Source organism: Triplophysa rosa, unplaced genomic scaffold (assembly GCF_024868665.1).
Source record: "Triplophysa rosa unplaced genomic scaffold, Trosa_1v2 scaffold34_ERROPOS727490, whole genome shotgun sequence".
In the NCBI taxonomy this organism is placed as follows: domain Eukaryota; kingdom Metazoa; phylum Chordata; class Actinopteri; order Cypriniformes; family Nemacheilidae; genus Triplophysa; species Triplophysa rosa.
Window position 1 is genome coordinate 252,449 of NW_026634356.1, and position 26,383 is coordinate 278,831.

At 40.0% G+C, this 26,383-nt stretch overlaps 1 protein-coding gene across 5 annotated transcripts in view; it reads left to right on the forward strand.

Annotated features, from left to right (window-relative positions):
* znf827 (zinc finger protein 827) overlaps nt 1-26,383 on the forward strand; it is a 77,632-nt gene that overhangs the window by 39,991 nt on the left and 11,258 nt on the right. For 4 of the 5 annotated variants that reach the window (XM_057327999.1, XM_057327998.1, XM_057327995.1 and 1 more), the window contains exons 5-10: nt 2,803-3,030; nt 17,336-17,557; nt 18,658-18,712; nt 18,812-18,912; nt 23,826-23,963; nt 24,749-25,087. In XM_057327999.1, coding sequence (XP_057183982.1) covers nt 2,803-3,030; nt 17,336-17,557; nt 18,658-18,712; nt 18,812-18,912; nt 23,826-23,963; nt 24,749-25,087 — 1,083 coding nt within the window. The remainder of the gene's footprint in view (nt 1-2,802; nt 3,031-17,335; nt 17,558-18,657; nt 18,713-18,811; nt 18,913-23,825; nt 23,964-24,748; nt 25,088-26,383) is intronic. The other variant, XM_057327996.1, reaches the window with a different exon arrangement.

Genomic DNA, 26,383 nt, shown 5'->3' on the forward strand with positions numbered 1-26,383 from the left:
ATGAAGTGGTCCAATAGTGGGCAGCCGCAGCAGACTGAGAGGTGACATCGTACTGGACAAGAGCCCAACAGAGTGACGAATCAGCCCGCAGAGAGGAGGACAGGAGGCGGAGGCAAAAAAAACAGAGGCCAGGTGACAGCAGCGGCAGATGACAGCCTCACCGGTGAGAGCAGAGATAGACCTCAGTGTTGATGTAACACTGACCGGGAGCTTGAGGCCAGCCTCAGAAATAGAAGGAGAGAGAATGGAGGCAGCTAGTGAGAGAGAGAGTTGGCAGCTGTTTGGTGAACTGTTAAAGGAATAATTTAACCCAAAATTATAATTCTGTCATCATTTACTCAGCCTCCCGTCTCTGCAAACCTATATTACTATTTTTGTTTTGTTGAACACAGAGAAAGAGCAAGATTGTGTTGGTCACTGTGCAATGCAATTACTGTGAATGGGCGCTGAATCGCTTGTGTTTTAAAATAGATGCAAAAGCAGAATAAAACGTCATAAAAGTAGTCCACAACTTTTTCCAATATTCTTTTTAGTGCTGAACAGAAAGTTTATTAGGGAATATCAGGAAGACGGTCATACAGGTTTGGAATAACATGAGGTTGAGTGAATGGTGCCGGGTGAAATATGAAAATGCAAGACTTCCATGTGACAGACTTTTATTAGCAATTTTTTTGCTTAAGGTGATGTGATGACACAACGGAATTGGAAAGATCAAGAGAGGCACTCGGGATTACTCCTTTATGAAAGTCTAATAAAGCAGTCAGTAAACAGAAAGTGCTCATTTTCAGTGAGCTTAGTCTTGGTATTTTGGAGCCGTTTGAGATTTATGAGGAAAAACAAACTTGGCTGGAGGATTAAGCTGATAAATTATTCAGTGCTCACTGTAACATAAATTCGAATGGAAATTTTGCTCTATTTTTAGCAGCAAACCGAAAGGTCACCGGAGTGGTGTGACTTTGTATCTCCGCGCTCGCGTCTCGAGCTTGTACTTTTCTGCGCGCCTTCGAAAGAGAGGGCGCTTGTGCGTGTTCCGTGCGCCCTGTCCCTGTCTGATAGGACACGCGACCCGACACGCTCTTAATTAGAGGATGCCCTTCCAGGTGCTGACCGGGCTACGCAAAGTCCGTCCGCTGACATCTGACTGGTGACATTTCCAGCCGGCGCCCCCACGTACACCACCTCGTTCTCCGCCTGAACTCTACATGTGAAGGTCACAAGCCCTCCCAATAGTTCCTTGCACTCTTTATCTCGGGTAGCCGCGTCCTGTCCCCTAACCTGGATCTTCAGCGCTGTTTAGGAAACATGTCACCATTAATCAGAGTCATTGGAGTGGAGCGGCGGTGGGTTCACGAGGATTGATGGGAAGAGTGAGCGCTGCGGTGGATGGTGTACTGTACGTACATGGTTTCGGGGCAGAGGGGAGATCAGATCGCTGCTGGGGGGCTGTGGTAGAGACGGAGGAGTGAGTGATCGCTGCTGATCTGTAAGAGACATGAAAGGAGGAGTCGGGAGTGAGGGCGACAGGGGAAAGGATGGGGAGGCATATGCGTGGAAAAGACTGACAGAAGAGTAGGAGAAGATGTGATGCAGATATCAGCAGCACAATTTAATGCCCATTTGTAATTATTTTACGGGCGAGATGATTGCTATTATTTGTATAATCTCATTTGTACGTTTTAGTACAATCTGATTTTTTCCCAGTGACGTAAGTGTTATGAGTGGAGCTTCGTGGGTTTTTTTGTAAATAACCCAGCGAAAGTAATCATGATATTAAGGATGATTTCTGATATTGTATTAATACTATGCATTTAATCTGATTTTAAACAATCAACAGCTTCTGGTTGACAATCCAATATGTTGATTTCAGTTTCCATGCATTATAATACCATATATTCTGTCATTTATTTATTTATCTATTTTATTCTATTTATAAGCGCTATATAAATAAAATTGAATTTTCTTTACAATTACTGTTTGTTTTTGTAAGATACAATTTTAAGTCCAGACGAAGTTCATGCTGTGATCGGAAGAAAACAAACGAGTGTGCACTTGTGGTGTTAAAAAAGCCAATAGAGCCTTCTTTTTCCAGCACTGATGGGAAGAGGCTCCATGTCTTAATATTAATTATTCATTGGAGCCTGATTAGAAATGGCCCACTTTTACTGCATGATGAGTGAGAAAAGAAATCTGTCTTACTTTCATCTTCATCCTCAAAATGGGCAGTGTTAGTTTTATAATGCTGGGAAAGTATAACACTGATCATTAATGTCTAATTACAGACATCACAGACACTGTAACAGCATCACAGCAGACTCAGAGAGTCTTTCATAACATTGGAAATCACTTCCCATGAAAAGATCCCGCCGGTCTTTCAGTCAATTCTCAAACTCATCTCAACGAAATCTGAAAAGACAATTTAGCTTATTGCCGCTTCATTCATTTCCCATCTTGTCATTTTGAAGATTTTTTTTGCTTTTAAAATGAAGCCAAAGCGAGACTGCTAAACAAATTCATCATCAGTGAAGGCAAATTATGCATAGACTTTATTCGGCATGATCTCTGCCGTAGCTTCTAAATCTCGCATGTATTTAAACTCGATGCAAGCATGTTGTGTGAGATTAGAGACCTATAGCAGAGGGCTGGATTTCTAGAGATAAATGACTTAAAGCTATCATATGTCTTAGGAAGATAATCATATGACTGAATTATCACATTTGGATGAACAGGTCCTCCAAGCCACCACAAAACACGAGAGCCAAAAAATAGTCGATAACCCTATTTTCTGTTTCTTTTACCCTGCAGCAGCGAAGCAGAAGGAGGCCCTAAAGGGTCTGTTCTGTGTTAAGGAGGAACCCCAGTCGGAAGAGCCCCTGAGCTCTCAGAGGGGACCCAGCTTCAGCTTTTGCCAGGATGGGGCCCCAGCGGCCACAAAGCCACAGGAGGAAGGGAGCCCCCTGTTAGGCAAGAACAGCATACTCAACCAGGACATCAACGTCAAAGTGGCTTCTGAACTGCTTATGAAGCTCTCAGGTCAGCAGATGTTTTTTGGTGCATGTGCTTACATGCGTGTCTATGTTCTAAGCGTGCTTTCTCTGTGCTTGTCTCTAGTATGCTATTAAGGAAATGCAAAAACTGGAGGATTGAGTGAGTGGGTGTGTGTGTTAGAAAGTGTGTTGACATTGTCATATTTTGAGTTTTCACAATGCCCTAGTGTCAGGTCTTTAAAAAGTTCTTTTTTATTTGTTCCTTTTTTACTGGATTTTCTGGGCTTACTTTAGTGAGGAATCTGTGGAAAACGGTGGAATAGATTTAAATCAGGTTAAAAAAAAAGAAAAGTGTAATTAAACGAGTGTAAATATTTAAAAGGCGATTGTGCAAGAGGCTGCATGTGTAGAGGTTTGTGAATGACGGGTGCTCCAATTTGCAGAGTTCTGGGGCAGAAAATCCATGTGGATCTGGTAAAAATCTGACAGCCCCTGATTTTCTGTCTTGCTTGTCTTCCTTCTTGCTTTTTTCTTTCATGCTTGTTTTTTTTCTTGCTGCCGTATCCATCCTTTACTCAAGCACCCACTTGTGTTGTGGGCTGAAGGATGAGGGTCAATTCCTTTTCATGTTGTTCAGTCAATGCACTTTTTATCTCAGGCAGTCTTTGCCAAAATAAACCCATTGATTGCTCTGTCGATGCTGCTGGTCCAATCTTTATCTGAATTATAAAGGGGATAAAAAAGTTCAAGACTGGGTAATCCTGAATGTACACTTTGTTTAAAATGTGCATATGCATTTAAACGTGGTTGTTATTTAGTAAGAGCTGATCAAAAACTGTCACCAGTCAGAAAATGGTTATTCTGGGATCGGCTGGAGAAGATGACAGGTTTTCTGTGTGTATCTGAAAAGGTCTGTGCAATTGCTTTTTATTACATTTTTTGTATTTTTTTTCCTCTACTCTTACCAATAGGAGAGTAGAAATAAGATAGTAAAGGATAGGAGAACATGAGAGTCAAGCTTACACACTTACATGAGCGCAACTCCTCAACACTTATGATCATATAACCCCCTAAACCACAGCTCCGAAGAAAATGAAATAAAATGTTCACATTTTAGTAACCATAAATGAATTATAATAGGCACGTTTTTCTTTTTTTTGTCTCACCCTATATATCTGGCCCTGACACACTAATTGAGATCATAGGGGTGAGATTTTAGATGTGGTTGCAAGGTAATAAAAGAGCCTGTGAGAGAGACAAACACAAAAAGAGTGAAAAAAATCACTTGCCAGAGAAAGAGAGAAAGAGATTTAGAGTAGCCTATTACAGAGGATGATGGGAAGTGATTCACTCTAAAGCAGTGTAGTTGACGGGCACCACACACCAGCTGCTGCTGTACCCTCCCCACCATGCCTTGCACTTCAGCGTGACTCAGATGCTCAGAGAGCGAGCCGGTCTTAACACGTGTGCTTCCTGACTGCACAGCCCCAGGTCACGTTTCCTCGGAGAGCGAGGTCCGGTTTACATCAAGTATTTGGCAATCTGATCACAAGCTGGAAGCGCGAGTACGGTTGCAAATGGGGCTCGACATGTTTTGTGACCGGAACTCCGGTATTCAAGTGCATGCGACCACAGCGCTAATCCTGATGCATCCCACTTACCCGTCAGTGTTGTGCAAATTACTTCCAAACTGTAATACATTACAGATTACTTGTTACTGTTATTTAAAAGTAATCATTTACCTTACAATATTACTGTCTCAGAATTGTAATACGTTACATGACTCCTGTATTACTTTTGAGTTACTTTTACCAAAATAACTACAGAAGTAGAACTTAACATTCTAAAATAAGTCTTTGAATTTTTGTATTTTCAAAATATTTTTTGCCAATCAACCTCTTTAGACTGCTGATTTCTTGAATTAACAAGGCTATACACAAATAAATACAAAAAAAATACTAGATTAAATGCATTTAAATACAACATACTACTACAAAATAATAGTATTTTGTATTTCAAATGGATGTATTTGAAACACTGCCCATCCATGCAGTCTAATAAGGAGGTTGATTGGCAAAAAGTATTTCAGTTTGAAAATACAAAAATACTAAGATTAAACACATTTAAATACAAAATACAATTAATTTTTTTCAAAGGTATTTAAATACAAAATAGTCCCATCCCATCACTGAACTAGATTATATAGAATTCTAGCTAATCATCATGTAAACATTAGCATACCTTGTCATTGCTGCTGGTCACAGGGATCTTGCTAACTAGCTTCCTGAAAGCAGCCCAATGACCCCTCAAAACCCATCCAAAGGGAATGAAAACTAGCCCAATTATTTTCCGGTGTCAAATCAAAGTTAACAACTGCCAAAAGACGTTTCTACTGCTATATTTACTTATCTGAATGGTTTCCTAGGTATTGTATATATTTTTTGTTCTGATGAACTCAAAATATGTTTTGGGGGATTTAGGAAAGCAAACAATTCTGGGTCACCTTTGACTACCATTATAATTTTTTCTGCTATGGTAGTCAATGATGCCAAAGAATTTTCAGTTGCTAACATTCTACCAAATATCTTTGTGTTCAACCGAACAAAGACATTTATACAGGTTTGGAACAACTAGAGGGTGAGTAATCCATAACAGAATTTTCGTTTTTGGGTGGAGTGTCCCTTTAAAAAATATTCCATGTGTGCTCGAGGCCACGCGTGGAAATGGATGAGAAACGTGTTTTCTCTTCGTAAAACATGCAAAAACTTGCTTAAGAAATAAGCATGGTTAAATATATTGCATATGTATAATGTGTACAAGCACCTCAATGTTTTAGTTGTTCTAGACTGCGTATAGCTGCACAAACGTGATATTTGGCAGCCGGAAGAATCAACTGTTGAACACTCACGAGTGATTTCTTTCATTGTGCAACGTGACATGCTCCTTACGAAACATTGGTAAAAGCATAATTCGGATGCATTGTCTATTACCACCGCTATATTTTCCTCTTTGGTTGAGCTGAGCTCCCGCGTCCCTCCATGTACTGTAGCCTGCCTGTCAGACACTCGTTCCCCACACTTTTGAGAACGTTTTGAGAACGTGAATTCGCCATGTTGTTTCTACAGTAGCCCTAAACGCACAAACTTTCATTAACACGTTAACGCCTTCAGGAAAGAAGTGAAAATGTGACGACATCTTAGTCCTGTGTCAGCCACCGCAGTGCTTCGAAAAATTCACAACCTCACCACCAGATTTCGCTAAATTTTATACACTGTACCTTTAAAACGTAAACCCATCTGACAGCCATATTACCCAGGTGTAAACAGCGATCTGTCTTTCTTTACCACTTGTGATTGGATTAACTGAGATAAATCTTAATACTAAATCTTGTTTACCCCCACAGTCCAATCAGCAAGTCTTTTATTAACACCAAATCATACACCTGTTCCATTAAACTTATAATGTTGAATATTATTTAGCACCGTATCGGTATTATTAAAGTTCAAATTATTATAATGATTGAGTTTTAAACTAAACCAAGTGATACTTTGGTTGAAAAACACTTTAATGAGACAGCTGAACTTGTTTGCCTTTCACAGGTTTTTATAGTTCTGGGGCCAGCCATGCAGCAATCTTATGAGAGAAATTAACAGCAAATGTATTTATAAATTACAAATCCAGATGGAACAATTAACAATAGTGAAGTGATTTTCAGTAAGTTAGAATTATCTTTAAAGCTAGCAAGGAAAACACATGAGTAAACACATGATTTGTAAACTTGAATCCATTTTTGACTGCCATCATTTTTGTTTCGTAGGTTTACAAAGCAAAACCGTAATCTTGAAAGTACAGTATTCCCTAGAACTCGCTCAGGAACCTCTTGAGGTTTGTCTACCTTTTGGGAGGTACTGAACTAGAAGACTTTCTGACATGCTTTCACTTCTAATTGAGCGTGGTTGCACATACGAGTTCCTTAAGTAGCGAGACGTGAGAAAAGGATTACACTTCGCTCACACTGTCTTTGAGCGTTTATGTGTGTGTGTGTAAAGCTCAATGAAGGGTCTCGGTGACTTCCCACATCAGAACGCTCCAGAGCGTCTTTCCGACATACCCCACCTTTAGGATGTGTTTCCTCAGCCTCTCTCTCTCCTCGTCTCCTGAGGCCAGGAACAGGGACCAATTAGCCTGTTTGTTGTCAAGCTGTTAAGCAGTTTTACATGACATGGCCTCGCAGATCCACCTCAGCGCGACCACGGCGGCATGCAGACATGCAACCAAGTGGATCTAAAAAGCTGCGCTCTGCTGGCTGCAGACTGGGGATCAATGCCATGGAAACAACGACATCGTCTGAGGTCCTTTGTGTGTACACATGTGATGCAGAGGCGCAGTCTTGGGAGTTCTTGAGGTCTTAAAGCAAGTATGGCTCAACATGAAATGCAATGGTGGTTGTGTGGTGTAGCTGTAAAGTCGCAGAACATATAACTGAAGATATTCTGGTTTGATCTCTGCAAGGTGCAAGGCATCATTCTGTCCCGTTGTTTGGTTACCAACATTCCTCAAAATATCTACAGGTTTGAAACTATAAGAGGGTGAGTGATGACATAATTTTCATCTGTTTAAGAAATGACTGTGGCTTATTTGGTTTCACTGTATAGATGGCAGCTTTCCGTTTTGAGGTGTTGCATGATTGCATCACTCGATTCAAAGTAGGTCACCTACCTTATCCCACCCCCCATCAAACCAGTTAACAATGTTTCGACTTCCCCGCATCTGTTTGATGGTAGCTGTTTGCATCCTGGGGCTAATTACAACTGCTGTGTTGGTCCCTCCGCACTGATGGTTCCTGGGCTTCAACAGATGGACCCTGATGCGGTGCATTGCACCGGGGAACATGCCACACCTAAAGAGGACCGCCTTCCTCTCATCCTTCACCACGCAACCTGTCTTTGTCCCTACGAATGAGATATGTCTAACTGCACCTTTTCCCATGAGGATTGTTTCTTGACCTGGTCAACTCCACCTCTTTCTCAGCCAAGTTCTTTGCCTTTGTTATTAAACCCAAAGCCAATTAGAGACATCAGCTTGGTAGTAAGGCAGCATGACCCAGGAAAGCTGTGTTAGGCTGCTGAGTGGCCATGACCATACAAAACACACCTCCCGTAATCATACTGCAATTAATCAGAATTATATTTAAATTTTTAAGCGATTACTTTAGTAACAAGTTATGTTGTCAGTGGATGAACATCGATGGTTTGTAATGGTCTTAAAAAGGGATAACAGTGACCTGTTAAAAAAACAGCAATAGGGGAACAGAATGGACAAAATCACAAGGGTCTGGAGAAAATTTTAATAGTTAAACTATTTATATCTCAACAATTAAAGCGCTCATGGCTTGAAGCTTTGATCAGTGCCAAATTCTGGAGCCAGTATTTGGTTGACAGTCCATCATGGTGGTTTTACACCAGAGGTCACCAACCCTGCTCCTGGAGATCGACCGTCCTGAAGATTTCAGCTCTAACCCCAATCAAACACACCTGAACTGTCTAATCAAGGTGTTCGGGTTTGCTTGATAATTACAGACAGGTGTGCTGAAGCAGGGTTGGAGCTGCAGTCTGCAGGACGGTCGATCTCCAGGAACAGGGTTGGTGACCACTGTTTTACACCAATACTGAACCATGACTTTTGAACTTGGGTTCTTGGCGAAAACAAAGCCCACTTTTTTCCGAAGACGATATGATTGGTCGGTTTTACCGTCAGATTAAAGGGATCCTTTCTTGCCTTTTTTCAGTCTGCATTAAGTTTATGATGTGCTCAACAATAGGTGTGCATGTTTCAAAAATGCTTTATATTTTATATATTTAACCTGAATTCTACACCATCAATTCTCAGGAAAAAGGCTGTTGGGTTCCTGGTTCTATGAAGTCCCTCCCCTCCAGTCTAAAATTGAAAAAGTGAAATCCCATGAAACCACCCCTTTAATCTCTCATCGATTTATTATTGCTTGGTCATTGTTAAATTTCATAGCTAGACCTCTCCGTCAGAGCTGAAAGCGTCCGCTCAACTTCCTGCAGCACTACATAGACTGATCATGGTATGACATCACAGTATCACGAAAGCAGAAATGTATTTACATTGAACTTTTCATAAACAAGTGAGAAAAAAATCAGCGAGATGTGACACACTGTGAAAACAACAGTAATTTAGGGAATTTTACTGTTTTATTGTACAGAATTTTGCCGTATTTTTGTGGTAAACATATATGACCAAAGATGTTCATTCACACAAAACTACTGCAGTCTGTACAAAAAAATAGGACTTATAAATTTTGCATCATGAAGAGAACTGCTTACAGCAGATGTCCAACAATAATTGTTTCAAAATTTGTGTATAATTTTATTTGTTACAGACGTGGTGGTTTGATAGTTTTGAATGAGTTCAAAACTTCTTCAGGAGAGTTATACCTTGCAAAAGATAATGCTTATAGATAGCTGCCATAACTACACCATCTGGACCTAAAAGTATATTTTCCGATGGGGATTCAAAACGTCCTGTGCATCTCAAAAAGTAGGTGGTCACCACTGCTTTCAGTTGACATGAATAGGATCTTGAACAGCTTTCTCCAGCTTTCTTGAAGTAAATGCCCATCCTCACCCAACCCTGATTTAAAACATTATCCTCACAACATGTATTTTACAACCTGCAAAAAGACAGTCTTCACCGTCTAGGGTGTACATACTGCTCCACATCAAATGAAACAACTGTGAAGCCTGCCTGGCCATTTGACAATTCTCTCCATGCACAAATCCAGCTACTGTAGCCTGTTCAGGGGCATGTGGAGCGCTGATTTTGTCTCGCTGGCTGAGGTGAGCGTTGCATCATGATGTGCTGAATTATTGAGAGGCTGTTTGGACACTGGTCTGGGATCAGCTCTCCCTTGTCTCTTTGCGGGCTGCGGTTGCACTGGACCTCTTTGAAGTGCCTGAACTCTTCACCTCGTGTCTAAGCAGGTCATCCTTTCTGTCGGGCCAGAGTAGACTTAGTGCAGAATGACAACCTTGTTTTCTATCCTCTTCCTCCGACTTTACATGACCCTCTTTCTCTTTCTTTCTTCCTCTTCACCTCTAGCTTTCTGTTCCCTGTGTCTGGCTCTGTGGTGCAGGTCTCATATACTGTTGTTTCCTGTTTCTCATGTCTTGTACACAATGCAAGATTATTGGAGTGTGAACTGCATTTAAATGCAGTAACAAAAACATAAATGCCATACAAGCTTTAAAATTATGTCATCACTGTAAAAATGTAATTAGTCATAATTAACTGCGGTAGTGTTTGTCTGTGGCCTTTTGTCTTTTACTTCTCTTCCTCAATTTTCTGCACATCAATTCTCTTTGTCTCCATCTCACATCTGGAAAATATTCTCAGGCTACTGTACAGTGCATCGAAGGGCACGTGACGTGGTGGGTTTGCATGCGTTGAATGACTAATGCTCTCAGGCTGTCCGAGTGTTTAGTATGCAAAATTGATGCTTTGGGAACGATGGTTGATTCATGCCTCCATTGTCTAATGGAGAGTGATGAAGTTTGTGGTGCGTGTCTTTTATCAACATTCACCATGTTGCCTCTGACATATTGTTATAATATAATAACACAGACAAAAATAGTAATTTTTCGAAATTCAAGTGACACAAATATGTGTACGTGTGTGTCTGTGTTGTTTATTTCGTAACTATAATTTAAGTTACCATAATTACTGTATTTCTGTTTTAAGATATATATACAACGTAGTTATAGATAGTTAAACCTGCACAGAAAAGGCTTCACTACCGCTTTGTGGATAAGTTTATCAAGTCAGTGAAATGAACCAAATTCGATCCCAGTCCTGTAAAACATCCACTGGCATAGTACTGCAATTTTAGTTGATTACAAAAAGATGAATTAATGTGAACTAGAGTGGGATTTGAACCTAGGATTATTTCTGTTAGGAAGAAACATTCTACATCTGGCCCACCAGGCACTGGATAAGCCTTATGAGTAATTAATTTGAGTTCCTAAAGTTTTTAAAGGCCCCATGAAAGTTTATCCTATTTACTTTGTTCGTACTTTTGTGGTCAGCCGTGCAAGTCAATCGACCATAAATTGCTCTTGAGTGGCAAATCATTTTATGACGTCAATTTGACGGCTTGGGTAGAACATCCCTTAACCCCATCCCTCCAAATGTTAGTCTGCAGCCAGATTCATTTCTAAATTAAAGGGATAGTTCACCCAAAGATGACATTTTTGTCATCATTTACTCACCCTCTTGTTATTTCAAACCTGTATGACTTTCTTCAACACAATACAAAAGAAATTGAAAAACGAAAAGTGAAGTTAAAGTGACCTATTAGTCAGATATGGTGACCCATACCCGAAATGTGACCTCTGCATTTAACCCATCCAGAGAGTAGTGAACACACGCACAGTACACCCGGAGCAGTGGGCAGCTATCACTGCAGCACCCGGGGAGTGCCTTGCTCAAGGGCAACTCAGTCGTTACCCGCCGGCCCTGGGAATCGAATCGGCAACCTCACGAGTCCGACTCTCTAACCATTAGGCCACGACTGCCCCTGTTAGTAAGTGAACAACGGCGGTACCCATTAATTTCTATTGTACGGACACAAAGTCATTGCAAGCGAATGGTTACCAACATTGTTCAAAATATCTACTTTTGTGTTCTGCTGAAGAAAGTCATACAGTTTTAAAATGACAAGAGGGTGAGTAAATGATGACAGAAATGTCATTTTGGGTGGACTATTCCTTTAAACGCCTACATTTCTACATCCAACAAATTTGTAATGGGAAAAAAACAAGCAGTCTATTATTCCCATTCGATATTTCGCTTCACAATACTGAAGTAAAGTTGATTGCTAATTCTGGTTCACGCAGACTTTATATTAGATGAGCAATGATATGTGTTTGATGGAATTTTTATTTACTTTTTTGAGATTTTTTACCCAAAACCACAATTTCATTTGAAAGAGTCATTTACTCAGATCTCTTATTTGCTGTCTTTGTTCTTCAGTTCAGATTTTTATTTATTTATTTCTTGGTGGCTTTCTCATGCTTTTTTAGTGACAGAGTACAGTGGAGAGCTGACAGGAAAGCTTGGGGTGGAGATTGGGTGAGTGGGCGCTATGTGTTGGTGTGCTAACCACAGGGCTATAGGAGCCGACGTTCTTCAGAATTTCAAAAACTCCTGTTTTGTTTTTTTCTGTTTAAAGTGTATGTCCTCAGAACACTTGAAACATACAGCACGATGGTACAGGTGGTCACAATCCACTGCAACTGTAAACAGAAACTCCAAAATAAAACTGTTTAGGTTCTGAGGAACAAAAAAGCCATTGGAGGTTGTTTAAACAATGACAAAATTTTGTTTTGGGTGAACTGTCCCTTTAATAAGCTGCACTGAAACAAAGTTGATGTGGCCATGTGTGTTCTACAGGATTGAAATCCCACATGAGCACATTTATGGAGCACATGCACTAACCATCATGTCTGTTTTCTGTTTGACATAAATCTATGCTGGTTTAAGACTCTCAAAGGTTTACCAGGGAGAAATCTTTGATGGACCAGATGGCTAGACAGATAGTTGCCACTGGTTAACCTCAGTGTGCTCTCAATGTGTGATATTTCCTTTCTGTATTTGCACATGTATTTGGTTATTTTGCATGACATTATTACAATCTGGCTGGCTATTTTGGCCTGCAAAACCTGCATATTAGAGGAGTGTTTACAGTACGTCTTGTATGTAGACATGTTCTCTACATCACAGTTTCTATGTACATGTGTATAAATGCATTTGAGAGCAGTTAGGGATGTTGTTGAACCCAAGGCGAGAGTGCAGCGCTGTGTGTATGTGAGACTGCGTGTCCCCTAAATGACCCCGGTCCTCAATCTGGCTCCGGGCACTTTATTAAGGGATTAGCGGGGTAGTGGTTGTCAGTGTCCCTGTGTGACGTTGCCTCCTCCAGCTTCTGACACCTGGGCATACCACTGCCCCCCACACACTGTAAACATACACTGTACTCACACACAATCTAGGTCAAAGCCACACAACAAAACTACGACAGACACTGCCCAATAACCCTCTGTTAATGGGAGGGGCGGAGGTCACCCGGTCTACCCACAATCTCTTGCTCTCTTGTCCCCAGCCAGACGATATTCATATGATTATGCCCCTCCTCCCCACCCCCAGCTGTCTGATAAAGCTTGGCTACCTCTGAGAAGCATATGCCATCTACTGCTCAACTGTATATGGAGGGTTATTCATTTGGGAAACTTTTGTCCTCTGTTTATAAATTGCTTAACTGCTAAAAACAGTTGTTCTGGTTTAAAAAGATAGAAAAACTTTTTGCGGCGTTTCTTTTCATTTATTTGTAAATAGAGGACGAGCATCAAAACAACTTTTACACCCCCCCTTCAGAAGAATACTGAAAAATTATTGATAAAATTAGGGAATTTTTGCTTTGTCATGACATTTTTGACAGAACAGTAAAATCACATTTACATTAAATGTTGACATCATGACTTGATTCTAGAGTTTCTTTTGTTCTAGTCAGCATTTAAGCATTGTATATTTTTCATTAAAAAATATTTTTATTATATATTTATAATTATATATTTTTATATAACAGAACAGTTCAATATCTTTATTTAATTTAATTTTATTTATGAGTTCAAAGTTAACTGACCTCATCCTAAATTGTTTAAGGCTTTCCAACTAAAAAAACAAAAAAACATCAAACCATCACACGTCATTACCATGACACACAATATCAAAAATCCACATCATCCATACATTACACCTAAATCTGCTTGATGGTGATCACTTGAAAATCAATCTCACCAAGAAAATGTATAAAATGTTTGAAGCTTCTTGTTTCAAGAAATGTCAAGTAGTCAAAAGTGCCCCTAATTGGAGAATCCGATACATATATAAATGAAGCAAAGATTTCTTGCTTCCTGCTTTTCTTACAGTCGTAAAGGATAGGAACAGACGTCTTCATTTTCCAGTACCAAAAAGGTCGAGTGAGTTCACGAGAGCTGGATTTCATTAAAATAACCGTAGAAGCCTGTGAGCTCACTGACTGTATGAAGTTTGTCCTGTCATGGCACTGGCATATTTTCTGAGCTCAAGATTTAGGCTAACCATAGAAAGATCTTTAGATGTTTGTAAATATACTGGCCGGCTCAACTCTCATTGTTATGTTGTGCTCAACACCTCAGCATTTTATGACCACAAATGTGAAGAAACATGCAAACGCCTCAGGTCCAACCCAATTATAGCATGTTTTTGAACTGTTTTTCCAGTTAAGCATTTTGTTTGATGGACAGAAATGAGAGCAGATCATGTATCTAACTGTCTTCTTGTTTTTAAACAGACTAGAAATGTATTTTGTTGGGATGAGGTCTTTTTTGCCTTTTCTTTTTGGGCCCTGGCTTAGCCCAGAGCGGTAAGTAAGAAGAAAACATTCTGACACACTTTGACCAGATTTCAAACCTTTTTGTTTTTTGAAGCCAAATTACAGACATATGCTTCAACTTTAACCGATTTTGGTAAAAGCTTATCTCAACGATGCCCTTGTCTCCATGGCAGTTTAAGCAAAAAGCAGGCAACCGGGCTTAAATTTAAATATGTTGCACATGACAGATGACATCTGCTCTGGCTTTGGCCAGGGGGGTTGTGGGTTACAAAACAGAAAAATAACAGTGCAAATTTAAATCCGTAGAGTTGTTTAAAGACAAAATGTGCACTCTGTTCCCGTGCAAAACATTGCCAAGGTGTTGTGGCTTGCTAATTGAGCTTTGCTACGTGGTTACTTAAAGTCCCAGGTCAAAAGAACCCATCCAAAGGTCTCTAAGGGCGTTTTCACACATAAGGGTTTGTTTCGGAACCTGGTGCGTTTTCTCTCTTGGTTCGATTTAGGCATATGTGAACACGGCAATCGCGCTAGGATCAGCCCCAAAACAATCGCTCTGAGACCGCCTGAACAAGGTGGTCTCGACCCGATTGCAAACGAACTCTGGAGCGGTTCGGTAGACGTGTGAAAGCCATCCGACCCAACGGACCAGACTGTATCACAATGTATGATGGGTAATTATGTAAAGTTGCGTGACGCAAAAGGGATTGTTTTGCTAATGGCTCCCTGTAACAATGTTCAAAGTAAGGAAGGAAGGAGGCGGGAACCGGCGAACGTTAAACCAAACTTTTAATAAAATAAACAAACAACAAAACGAAAGTAAAGTGCTGACAGCTCCCTCACAGTCGACTGCCGGCCACACAAACACAATAAAACATAACGTAAAATCCAGGCCTGGTTCTCTCTCGTCCTTCTCCTCCTTTTATGCTTCCCGAGCTCCGCCGTGAGATACGCGTGATAACGCGCAGCTGACACTCATTATCACTCGCGTTACCGACCACAAAATGAACAGATGCACTCTGCACGTGACTTTTATTAACAAAGTTTGGTCCGTTTGGAAATATTGCCTTGTGAATGCAAACTGAACTAAAATAAATTTAAATATTGTAGCGATTTAACCCCCGGTTTCGGAACAAAGCAATCGATACACAGGTGTGAAAACGCCCTAAAATATTCCTGTCCTTAGATTTAAATCAGGTCTCTCCAGCAGATCAGATTTTTTTCACATTTTTTATATTTCATTTTCATGTTTTACCATCCACCTTGCACGACTTGCAAACCAGATTGCCTTAACAGGTAATAGAACACTTGTCCTTAACAAGCCCATGATTTAAGATATCATTTATGTCCAGGTTTGGCAAGTGAGAGAATATTTGGAATAGTCTAATTAGTAGGCTTTACATTAAAAGTAACTGAATTCTGTTACAGTTACATCAGAAAAGACAGTCTGATTACTTTTACATTTCGTTAGTAAAATACTGTACAGTCAGCCGGTTGGTATCACAGAATAAACCCTGACAGAAAAACGGAGGGTTTGGATCACACTGAAAGGGTTTATTCTGCAATAAAAAACAATTGGCTATACATTATCCCACTTATTACATGGCTACTTACCTCAAGAGTAAATTATTGAACATAAAATACTGATTTGAAATATATTATTAGTTCATTTGTAACGAATGCAAGAAACAAAGTTCAAACGAGATGAACACACAATTTGGTTTAATCAGTCGTGTATATGATTGCATATTTAATTAGGCATATTTATATTTACGTGTTATATTAATAAACTGATCACTGGTCAAGATGACTCGCAGTACCCGGATGACCATGTATTGTTAGTTTTGAGCAGTTGTAATCAGCGAATAACATAACCTTAGAATGTTGTGACTAGCCAATCAGAATCAAGTATTCCAGAGCGCTGTATAATAAAGATGGGATAATTTAGCACAGATTACATTATTGTCACATTACCACTCAGGTCTTGATTCTGAGGTGTTCGTGCCATCAACAGAGTTGCCAGGACAAGTTGTCATTACTTGTAAACTTCCATTGTTCTTCCATTATTTAAAAACAAACAAACAGATCATTACCCATGCTAAATGGTTTTGTTGGTGTATTGAAAACATTAAAAGGCCTATTTGGATTAGGTTAGTGACAGTTTTGATAAATAAGTAATCATTTGCATTACTAGCGTTTACTAGCCCAAGTGATCATGATGAGGTACCCACCAGAGTTTTTTAAGGTCAGGGGCCTAATAGTTCAGTAGCAAGTAAACGCTTTTTCACATGACAAAAACAAAAAAAACTTCAGGGAAAGGCCCTTGCACCAAACATGAAATGAACATCTGATTGACTAAATGACAAGCAAGATGGCACAAGAATAGGACTCAGGCAAAGTATATAAAGTCAATTTTCAGCAATGCAAAAAAAAAAAAATGAAATACAGATGTGACGGCTTTATTCATTGCAGATTTTATTTGTTGGAGTTTAGTCATATAAGGTCAGTGTGCCAGAAACACTGGTAAATAAAGAGAGATTTATCAATTGACACATTATTGCATTATTGTAAATAATAATTACACACGTTTGAAGTTTTGCCTTAAGAGCCACAATGGTTACAAACTCTCGGTCTCCCTACACTCGTGAGTGTGATTCATTGACCCAAAAAAGAGAAAACACCAAATGAACTAAATTAAATATGAATTTGTCTGGTGTGAATTAGCTTTCTCTACTCAAAATATTGTTAATACCAAAGATGTATATAATAATAAATATTCATACTTGGTATGAAAAGGCTTTAATTATGAATCTTGTCTTAGCAAGCACTGCTAATTAGAATCAGAATTATGATGGACATTTGCAAATCAATTGACATTCATTTTCATTTACTTTTCCAGAGAACAACAAGGACTCTTGCCTCCAGAAAGTTATTGTGAAGGCGGAGCCTATGGAAGTGGATCCACCCTCATCTCATCTACTGGGCTTTAGCACTTCAGGGGCTTGCGAGAAAAAGGAGCCAATGGTCAACCTCCCAGATTCTTTGCCCCGCCCCCAAAACGACCTCTTCTCCCAGGACATCTCAGTCAAAATGGCCTCTGAGCTGCTTTTTAAGCTGTCTGGTAAGTCTGTATAACAGAATAAATGGATTGTGGATATGTCTCTCCCTGAACAAGAGCGTTTGAAAAATCTCAGGTTGTCTCCGTCATCTTGTCTGATTGCTGCAGTGACACACTAGAGAGAGCAAGGATGTTTGTGGTGTTAAATGATGGCAGGATTGAGCTTTTCTTCCTAGAGCATTCTGAGGATTAGCCGAGACAAACCTGCCCCCAGCGCTCCTAGCTGCCAGCTACGGCTCTCTTTAAATGCCATCTAGCACCTCGAAAGCCGAACACGAAAAAATCCAACCCCCACTCGCGCACACGCACAAACCTTTAAGCACGCCATTCGCACCCTCCCACCGTCCCCCTCCCCATGGGAGTGGTGTGTAGCTGCACAGTGTGTATGTATAACCCCTCAACCCTCGACTCCCTCAGATTGTTCTCAAATATTCTGGCTCAAGCACACTCGGTTGCACACACTTCCCTTGTCTCTCTCTCTTTCTCTCTCTCCTTCTTGCTCCTGTGCAGCATCGTCATGGCAACGCAGAGAGCCCTTCCATCCTCTGTTGAGCCATGTGACTGAGAGGGTGTCAGGGAGAGGGAGCTTAGGAAGTGCCACCCAGGGAGCAAGGTCATTACCAGACCACCAGAAGAGAGAAAGAACAGATAGACCGACTGACTGGATACTGTTCTCTTTTGCTATCTGTGAATCTTTAAATTTAATGCAGTTTGGCAAAATGTGGTAAATCATTGAGCCACTGCAGTTGTTGCCAGTGATGGAAATGAACCTTTACATTAAGGTGCGATCATTTCTCCTGGAATTTATGAGGGCATTTTTTTCTAAAATCGAACACACATAGTTCTTCATTAATGTCAAAGCAATGGCCTAATATACTGTATAGTATAAAACATAGCAAATGTTTTGTAGCAAGTAAAAAAACAGAAACATAGTGTTTCGGTCACTATTGTTGGCATTTTTGCCATTCTGTGCCGTTTTCTGAGATTGTAGTTCTTTTAAAAAACAAAAATGTAACCATATTTACATCTACTTCTTGATCAGGCACAAACATATTTTCAACATTTTTGTCCAAGTTTTAACTAGATTTGTTTTTCTTTTTCAGAAAAAGTAAGTAAAGCTAATGAAAACAAAGACAATGCGTCATTCGGTATACACAGGTAGGTTTACCATCATGCACCTGTCGTGATCTTTTTATCCATTTAGCTGCTTTTTTAGCTTCTCAGACTGCTAAGTATAATAATGATTCTGATTTTCAGCCCTTTCCTAGATGACCGCTTTAGACAATCACCTTTCACCGCACGCTCCAAGAGCTCTTCCCCAGCTGAAGCTGGCTCTTCAAGCAGGGTTTCCAAGCAAGGTAAGACCTCCTCTGCACCAACAAAAACCCTTTACACGCTCAATCCTACATAGATCTATCCTCACGGTCCACCTTTCTCATAAACTTACGCCTGCCGAGGCCCCTTGCGCTCCTACCCAGCTTTGAGACCACTGGACTGGGCAGCCGGCACTCCCTGCCTCCCTCTACTGGCCCCTCTGGCAAAGGGTAATTAGTTTGCGCTAGCCTGGCCCGATTCCCTACACCAGTTAATGAAAAAATGATTGGGTTTTTCATGTCCAGGGTGCGTGAAAGTTAATTCACTACGCAGTCAGACGTGCGTTCGTTTTTACACGCAGACACAAAGTGAACGTACACAAATCACATAAGAATAGCCATGACCTCTGCCTACCGCTTCATCTCTCTTTCACTCATTTTTTCTTAGCCGTTTTCATTTCTACGTGTCTAACACCTTATAACCTGGTGTGGGTAGTAACTCCCACACGTTAGTTAAGACAAAGTGTTCTTATTTATTATTTTTGCATTTAACAGCGCAATCGGCGATCGAACAAAATGGTCTAAAATAGTTTTGTACGCATGCCAAAGATAGACTAAATCTGTGCTTGTTTGTTTGTTGTATCTAATTAGAGTGTCTATAGCTAATTTGATCATTGTTGTCGACAATCGTCTTTTGCTCGTGGCTTTAAAAATGTCATTGTCTGCTTTTACGGCTTAATTTGATATTTTTCGCTTTATTGCATGTGCTTGTTAATGTAAGTTCATTGGCTGTGTGGCTTCTTTGTGTGTGTAAGACTGCTCTTCTGTCGTTGCCTCTTGCCCTGAGTCAACTTCAGCTGCACTGCGGAGGCTGTGTCTCATCTTTCTATAATAACACTAATTAAACCATTAACCACTTCAAGGCACTGACGTACATGCTGTAGGATCTCAATTAAGCTTCATGACCTTGGCTTTTTTGCAGGGTCATGAACTTGTAACCCTAATATTTGACCCCAAACTTGGTGACTAACCTGCAAACTTTTAAATAAGCTTGTAAAGTAGTTGAAAATTATTTTATTATTTACTTGAGTCTATGTCAGTGCAAAGCTATATGATTTTCATTCTTCTGTGAAACGTAAGAGGACGTTTTCAAAATTGTACTAGGTGCCATTTTCTTTGTACTCACAATTAAAGGGTGCGAAGGCTTTTTTACTCTTTGAAAAAGACTTATGCTCTATGTTTCAAGACATCTAAAGCAGTACGGAAGGTTTGAGGTACAGCTTGAAATTCGTTATTCAAAATCTTGACATTCGGGATCTCTCTCTTTTGCGCAGTAGAAGAAGAAATGTCTGACTGTGAACAAATTACTTTTGAATTGGATCTTTAGTTCACAAAACAGTCCAAATGACTCATTCGCAAATTGGTTTTAGGATTCACTTCAAATTCCTGACTAAATTATATAGACATGAAGGTGAATTAATGAGGAAAGAATCTTCATTTTTGGATAAGCTTACTTTAAGAAGCTCATGTGTCACCATCACTGATGGAGATAAACCTGAAGAGATATAAGTGAGAAAGGAGTCATAAGCATTTCTTAGGTATCCATTCTCCCACCGAGACATTATGGGAAAGTGCCATCTTTTTCCTGGCAGTCTCTAGGCTCTGTGTCACACTAGAGCTGTCACCGTCACATCACGCCGCACTGCTGCTTGGTGGGACGTGAGTCAGTCTCACAGGTTTATATGAGCGCTGTGGCTCAATGGAACCGTGGGCCTCGGGGTGACAATGCTGATCCAGTGCCCTGTGTCTAAACTTACACGTAGATTGAAGCAGAGGGCAAAACACCCACTGTAGTTTTAATTAAAGCTCTTGTGCAGCGCAGGTCATTGCGGGGGACGGCAGGGAGATGGCACACACATGGCACAGTTATTTAATTACGTGGTTTAGCTATGCTAATTCATGCTGGTAGTGTGGCATTAGTAATCATGTTGATGCTTTAAGATTCAGATGTGGTTAATTTATTCTTTGATAGGAAGTTTGATATAAACAAGTATTTAAAGGTGTCAAAGGTATGAGGATTCGGTAAAATGGGTCTAAAGACTTCCCTTAAAGGGCTAGTTCTCCAAAATGTGAAACTTCTGTCATCATTTACCTTACATAGAAGATTTGGTGAAATGGAGAGGCCCTTTGTAAAAGGACAATGTTGGATGTTGAAGCCTCAGTTACGATGAACTTTCATTGTGTGGAAAAAGATGCAATGAAAGAGAATAGTGACTGGTGATTGATAGTTGCATAAACACAGACAACATGCAAGTAAATAAATGATGAAATATTTTTTAAAAGGGAACTATGTTTTAAGGAATTTTATTTATTTATTTGGCTGGGCCCAAGCTTTTTCCAAATTTTCGTTTAATATCGATCAAATGTTCTATAGGGCATTTTATAAAAATTGAAAATTAAAGCTATTATTGTATTCATTTAAGTGATTTGAAGACATTAAAAGGGTTAACATAGATGGGGCACAGGGTTTATCGCTTGGCACACTTCATTTCTCTACTTTTGTCAAAACTGAAGTATTGTGCCACATTTTCAGCTGTGAGCAATACATCAGCGGTAAAACAAAGCAGACGAGTAAAACATCACTTATCCTTATGTCTTTTAAAATAATGATGGATTTAAGAACGTACTACAGGATAGATGACTCGCATTAGTTTTAACGGGTACTCCAGGACCAATAAAAGCCTTTGGCATCTTTGTGAATAATAACAATGAAATTCACACCCTGACATTAGATTACCCTTTAGATGTATATTTGCCTCAAAAGTATCTTTCATCCAAGATCACTGTGAGGAGCAACGGGGTACTTTTAGCATCAAAATGATGACATCTTGTCAGGAGACCCCTCCCATTGGGTTACTTTGAGAGACTTCCCGTCTGGAATTCTGGGTTTGGTCGCTGGCACATATGAGCATCCCAATGAAAATGTCCTTCAGGTCCTGTGTCCAAGGCCAGTGCATCTGCTTTTTAATTGCAACCATTAAATCCTCTGTTATACGCCAAAAAAAATTGTCTCCCCCAACCACTTGATCCCCTCCTTTTCCTTGCAGTGCCCCCATCAATCCTGAGGCTACATTGCTTATGACAGCATTTATAAAAAATGTGCCTATTTATGAGCAAACCACAAAGTCCAAAGGGACGGACACACACCCACCGCACATCCAAAAAGCCCCTTGCATGTTTATTGAACGGATCAGAATGCCGTGGTACATGCATAACTTTGAAAAGCCCTCAAGTCATTGATATGACCTACAAACACAAAACATGCATCTCTGAATGCCTTGAGATGATTAAAGTCCACTGCAGTTGAAAAAAATGTAGGTTTTTTTAATGCAGGCATACATGCTTCTTTGCTGTTTGGGCTTGTGGAGGAACATTGCTTAACATTTGGCAACCTCGCTGCCTCTGTCTGGCACAGAAGAATAATAGCCATGCGTTCATATTGCACCAGCCATCCATATGAAGGGGCGGTGTTGCATGATGACGGAATTTCTCATTGGTTTATATATTTATCTATTCATTTATTTATCTCTCTCAGTCTCCCTCTCTCCTTTTTGAGTGAGAGAAGGCGTGGCGCTGCATTTTAATTTGAAACTGAGCTAACCACCTTCATCAGAAGGTTAATTCTGCCACTTGTGTGGCATGCTTTCTCTCTTTCTCTCTTTCTCTCTCGCTCTACTAATGAAAGGTGAAAAGAAGCACAGAGCCCAATGTCAAGATAAAAACACCTTGTTGGCTCCCTCATCTGGATGCACAGACTAGTCAACATAATATGTAACAGTGACAGAACATACACCTGACCTCTTGCCAACCTTCATTGAATAGGATGAACTCAGTTGTACTTGTAATTATTGCTGTATGTCTGTCTAACATGAGTGAAATATTACAATTTCAAACAAAGGACTAAAGTAGGAGTAGCATGCACTTTGTAAACACGGGATGTCAGGAGTATGAAATTAGAAGAATTCCATAGATAACAGTGGCTCACAAAAAAAAATTAATAGCATTACATTAAATGAATAAGTATTAAACCAAGTACATTTGCACAAAAAGATGCTGGAGATTAGCTATTTCTGCAATTAAAAGGATACTGCACTAAAAATGACGATTTTGTTATCATTTACTCATCTTTCAGTTGCTCCAACCCTGTATACATTTCTTTGTTCTGTTAAACAAAGAAAGATATTTGGAAAATTGTTAGCAACTGACAATTCTGGGACATCATTGACTACCATAGGAAAAATTATTGTATCATTTTTTTGTTCTGTTGAACACAAAATATGACATTTTGAAGAATTTAGGACCTTTGACTACCATTTTAATTTTCCCTACTATGGTAGTCAATGATGTCCCAGAAATGTCAGTTCATGACAGAATTTTCATTTTTGGGTGGACTATCCCTTTAATTTTAACTAACCGGGGTCCACAAATAGTTTCCTTTTTTTATTATGTATGTAGTTTAGGGCTGTCAAACGATTAATCACGATTAATCGCATCCAGAATAAAAATTTGTTTATATAATATATGTCTGTGTACTGTGCATATTCATTTTGTATTCATAAACACATACACATAATTTAAATTATTGGTAAATATAAATAAATACATCTAAATATTTCCTAAATATATATATATACACATGTATGTGTATGTTTTTGTGTTTATAAATACAAAATTAATATGCACACTTTAGCCCCAACCACACTGAAATTTGCATTGGATGTAAATACGCTCCCCATGTAGTAGTCATATTTTAACGTCAAACTTAGTTGAAAAGAAACCGATTGTAAAATTTTAGGGCAAAGGCCTAAGAGAGATCTTGTCTACATGTTTCCTTGGCATTTTAGTATTTGATGAAGTAAGGTTTAGCATCCTGTTTTTGTTCTGCTTTGACTTTGTAGATCCAGAGAAGGTGAGTGGAGAGCCAGGTAATGGACTTGCCCAGTGGAGACTCAACGAACAACTCTTCCCTTGCCCTATATGTGGCAAAGTGTTTGGCCGCCAACAGACCCTCTCCAGACACCTCTCCCTACACACAGGTGAGCTTGAAATTTATGACTTTAGTGTCTCATACTAGATTTGCACTTACACAAAAAGCGCAACTTGTTGTTCCCAACAACGAGCACCACCACTTACTGACAAATAAGATTTGTGGAATGATATTCTCATATGCACACATTTGTGTCCCATGGCGTTGTATATTGCTGTTGTGAGGGAAAGTAATGCCCTAGGTAAGTAAATAAGGTTCAATGGACTAGTTTACCATTCCTTTAAAGAGATTAGACTACTGATTAGTCCTGGTGGGAAAAGTGCCCAAGACTCCCAGAGTGCTAAGCTCCCCTGGAGCACATCATCGTCATGACCAGCCCTACCTGATCCTGGAACAATCGCATCCCGCTGGTCCCCAACAAGCATCAATGAGTGTTTGATCATGGGCCAGCTAAATACATTTCAGTCTGCACTACCAAACAAATAATATTGCCTTTGGATTATGAGACTGTGCATGAATGTGGGTGGATCAGAATTCTTTAAAAATGTATCATTTACTGTATATTAGTCAAGCTAATAATTGATCAATTGTAATAATTAATGCTTGTCAGGCTACTTGTTCTGTCCTACTTGTTAAAATTGTTAGAAAACATGACCAACTCTGAACCAAGGATATCATTACAGATCTTTGATATTTTTATTATCAGGCATCGGTAACATAGGCATCATGCTCTACACTACGCATTGCTTACCAGTGTTTTATTTTAGAGAAAGGGGAGCTTGGACCTTCATGTTTCTTACTGCCTTATAAATGCTCATTTGTTTGTTTCCGCAGAAGAGAGGAAATATAAGTGTCACTTGTGTCCATACGCGGCCAAGTGCCGTGCCAACCTCAACCAGCACCTCACCATCCACTCGGTCAAACTGGTGAACACAGACGCCGAGCACATCGTTACTGCTGTTACCCACGAAGGCCCAGAGCTCAAAAACTGCCCTTACTTCTATAGCTGCCATGTCTGCGGCTTTCAGACAGAGTTTAACGCTCAGTTTGTCAGTCACATGTCTCTCCATGTAGACAAAGAGCAGTGGATGTTCTCGCTCTGCTGTAACACCTGTGAGTATGTGGGTGTGGACGAAGCCGAGATGAAAACTCACATCAGTGCAGGACACGCAGGTAAGATCTCACCCATATACCAGTATGTTCACCAGTATACTGTGTCATGAGATGCTGGTTTGTTGCCTTCTCAGCCAGACTTTATTTCTCAGCATGACTATGTTAGTCTATGAGCTGAACCAACACCATTCTACTATGCTGGTTCAAGCTGGTCTTTCTTCCAGCGTACATAACATACCAGTCTGTTGTCATTTTATATGTACAGACTTGGTCTGTGTAATATTTGCACTTCCTTTTGAAATGTCGAAATGCAGCTGCTGAAGCTTCAACTAATGATGACCTGACGCCTGGAGTGTCTTTGAGGATTCATATAACAGCCGGTTTTGTTATTTATATTTGTTCTGTTTTGCCACCCCGATAACAAGATTACAGTCTTCAGCATCAATAACCTCAAAATTTGTTTGTCACCTTGCAAGGTGTACCTGGAACTTCAACAGATGTTAGCTTGAGATAAGTTCGTAACAATGTCGCGGTAGAGGGAGAGAGTGTTTCTGCTGGCATTTATCGGTATAGGTAACTGCACAAGCGGTTATTTATTGACAGACCGAGACCGATGGTAAAAATGAGATAAAAAATTTTGCTCAGCTGTCAAGATGGGACAGGCAAACACAATGACCGCACCATATCAGCTGCTGTGGGTTTGAACCTACTCAGACTTTAAAGGTTATGTAATTTTTTAATGTTAAAATCGTTTTTTTGCAACTTGCAAGTTATTTTTTGAGTGTAGAAACCCCACTGTTGGGGGTTGTTTGAGTGGTCCATCAAGTTAAAGGTCCAGTGTATGAAATTCAGTGGCATCTACTGGTGAGGTTGTGAATTGCAACCAACTGCTCCCTCCACCCCTCCTTTTCGAAGCACTACAGGCTGACACAGCACTATGTCGTTGCGTTTTCGCTTCTTTGCTGAAGGAGATAATGTATTTATGAAACACGCTATGTAGAACAGTTTGTCCGTTTAGTCCGTTTAACTGTAGAATTCCATGGTGAATTCCATGCAAGGGGACCCGCAGTGTATGTAGATAGAAATAGCTCATTCTTAGGTAATAAAAACATAACGCTTTGTCAATAGATCCTCCAAAAAATACACACTAGACTTATAACTTCTGGCTGAAGCAATTGTAAAAGTTCGGGGTGGGATTACATGTTCATCCAATCAATAGATGGGGCGGGTGGAACGAGTGGTATAAGTGTTTGGGAACTGATTGAGTGCGTATTCATATTGAACTGCAAGGGAGCTGAAAAATCGATAGCCCTAGTCCCAGAAAACTAAGCAAGCCCTACACAACCACGTCTGCCG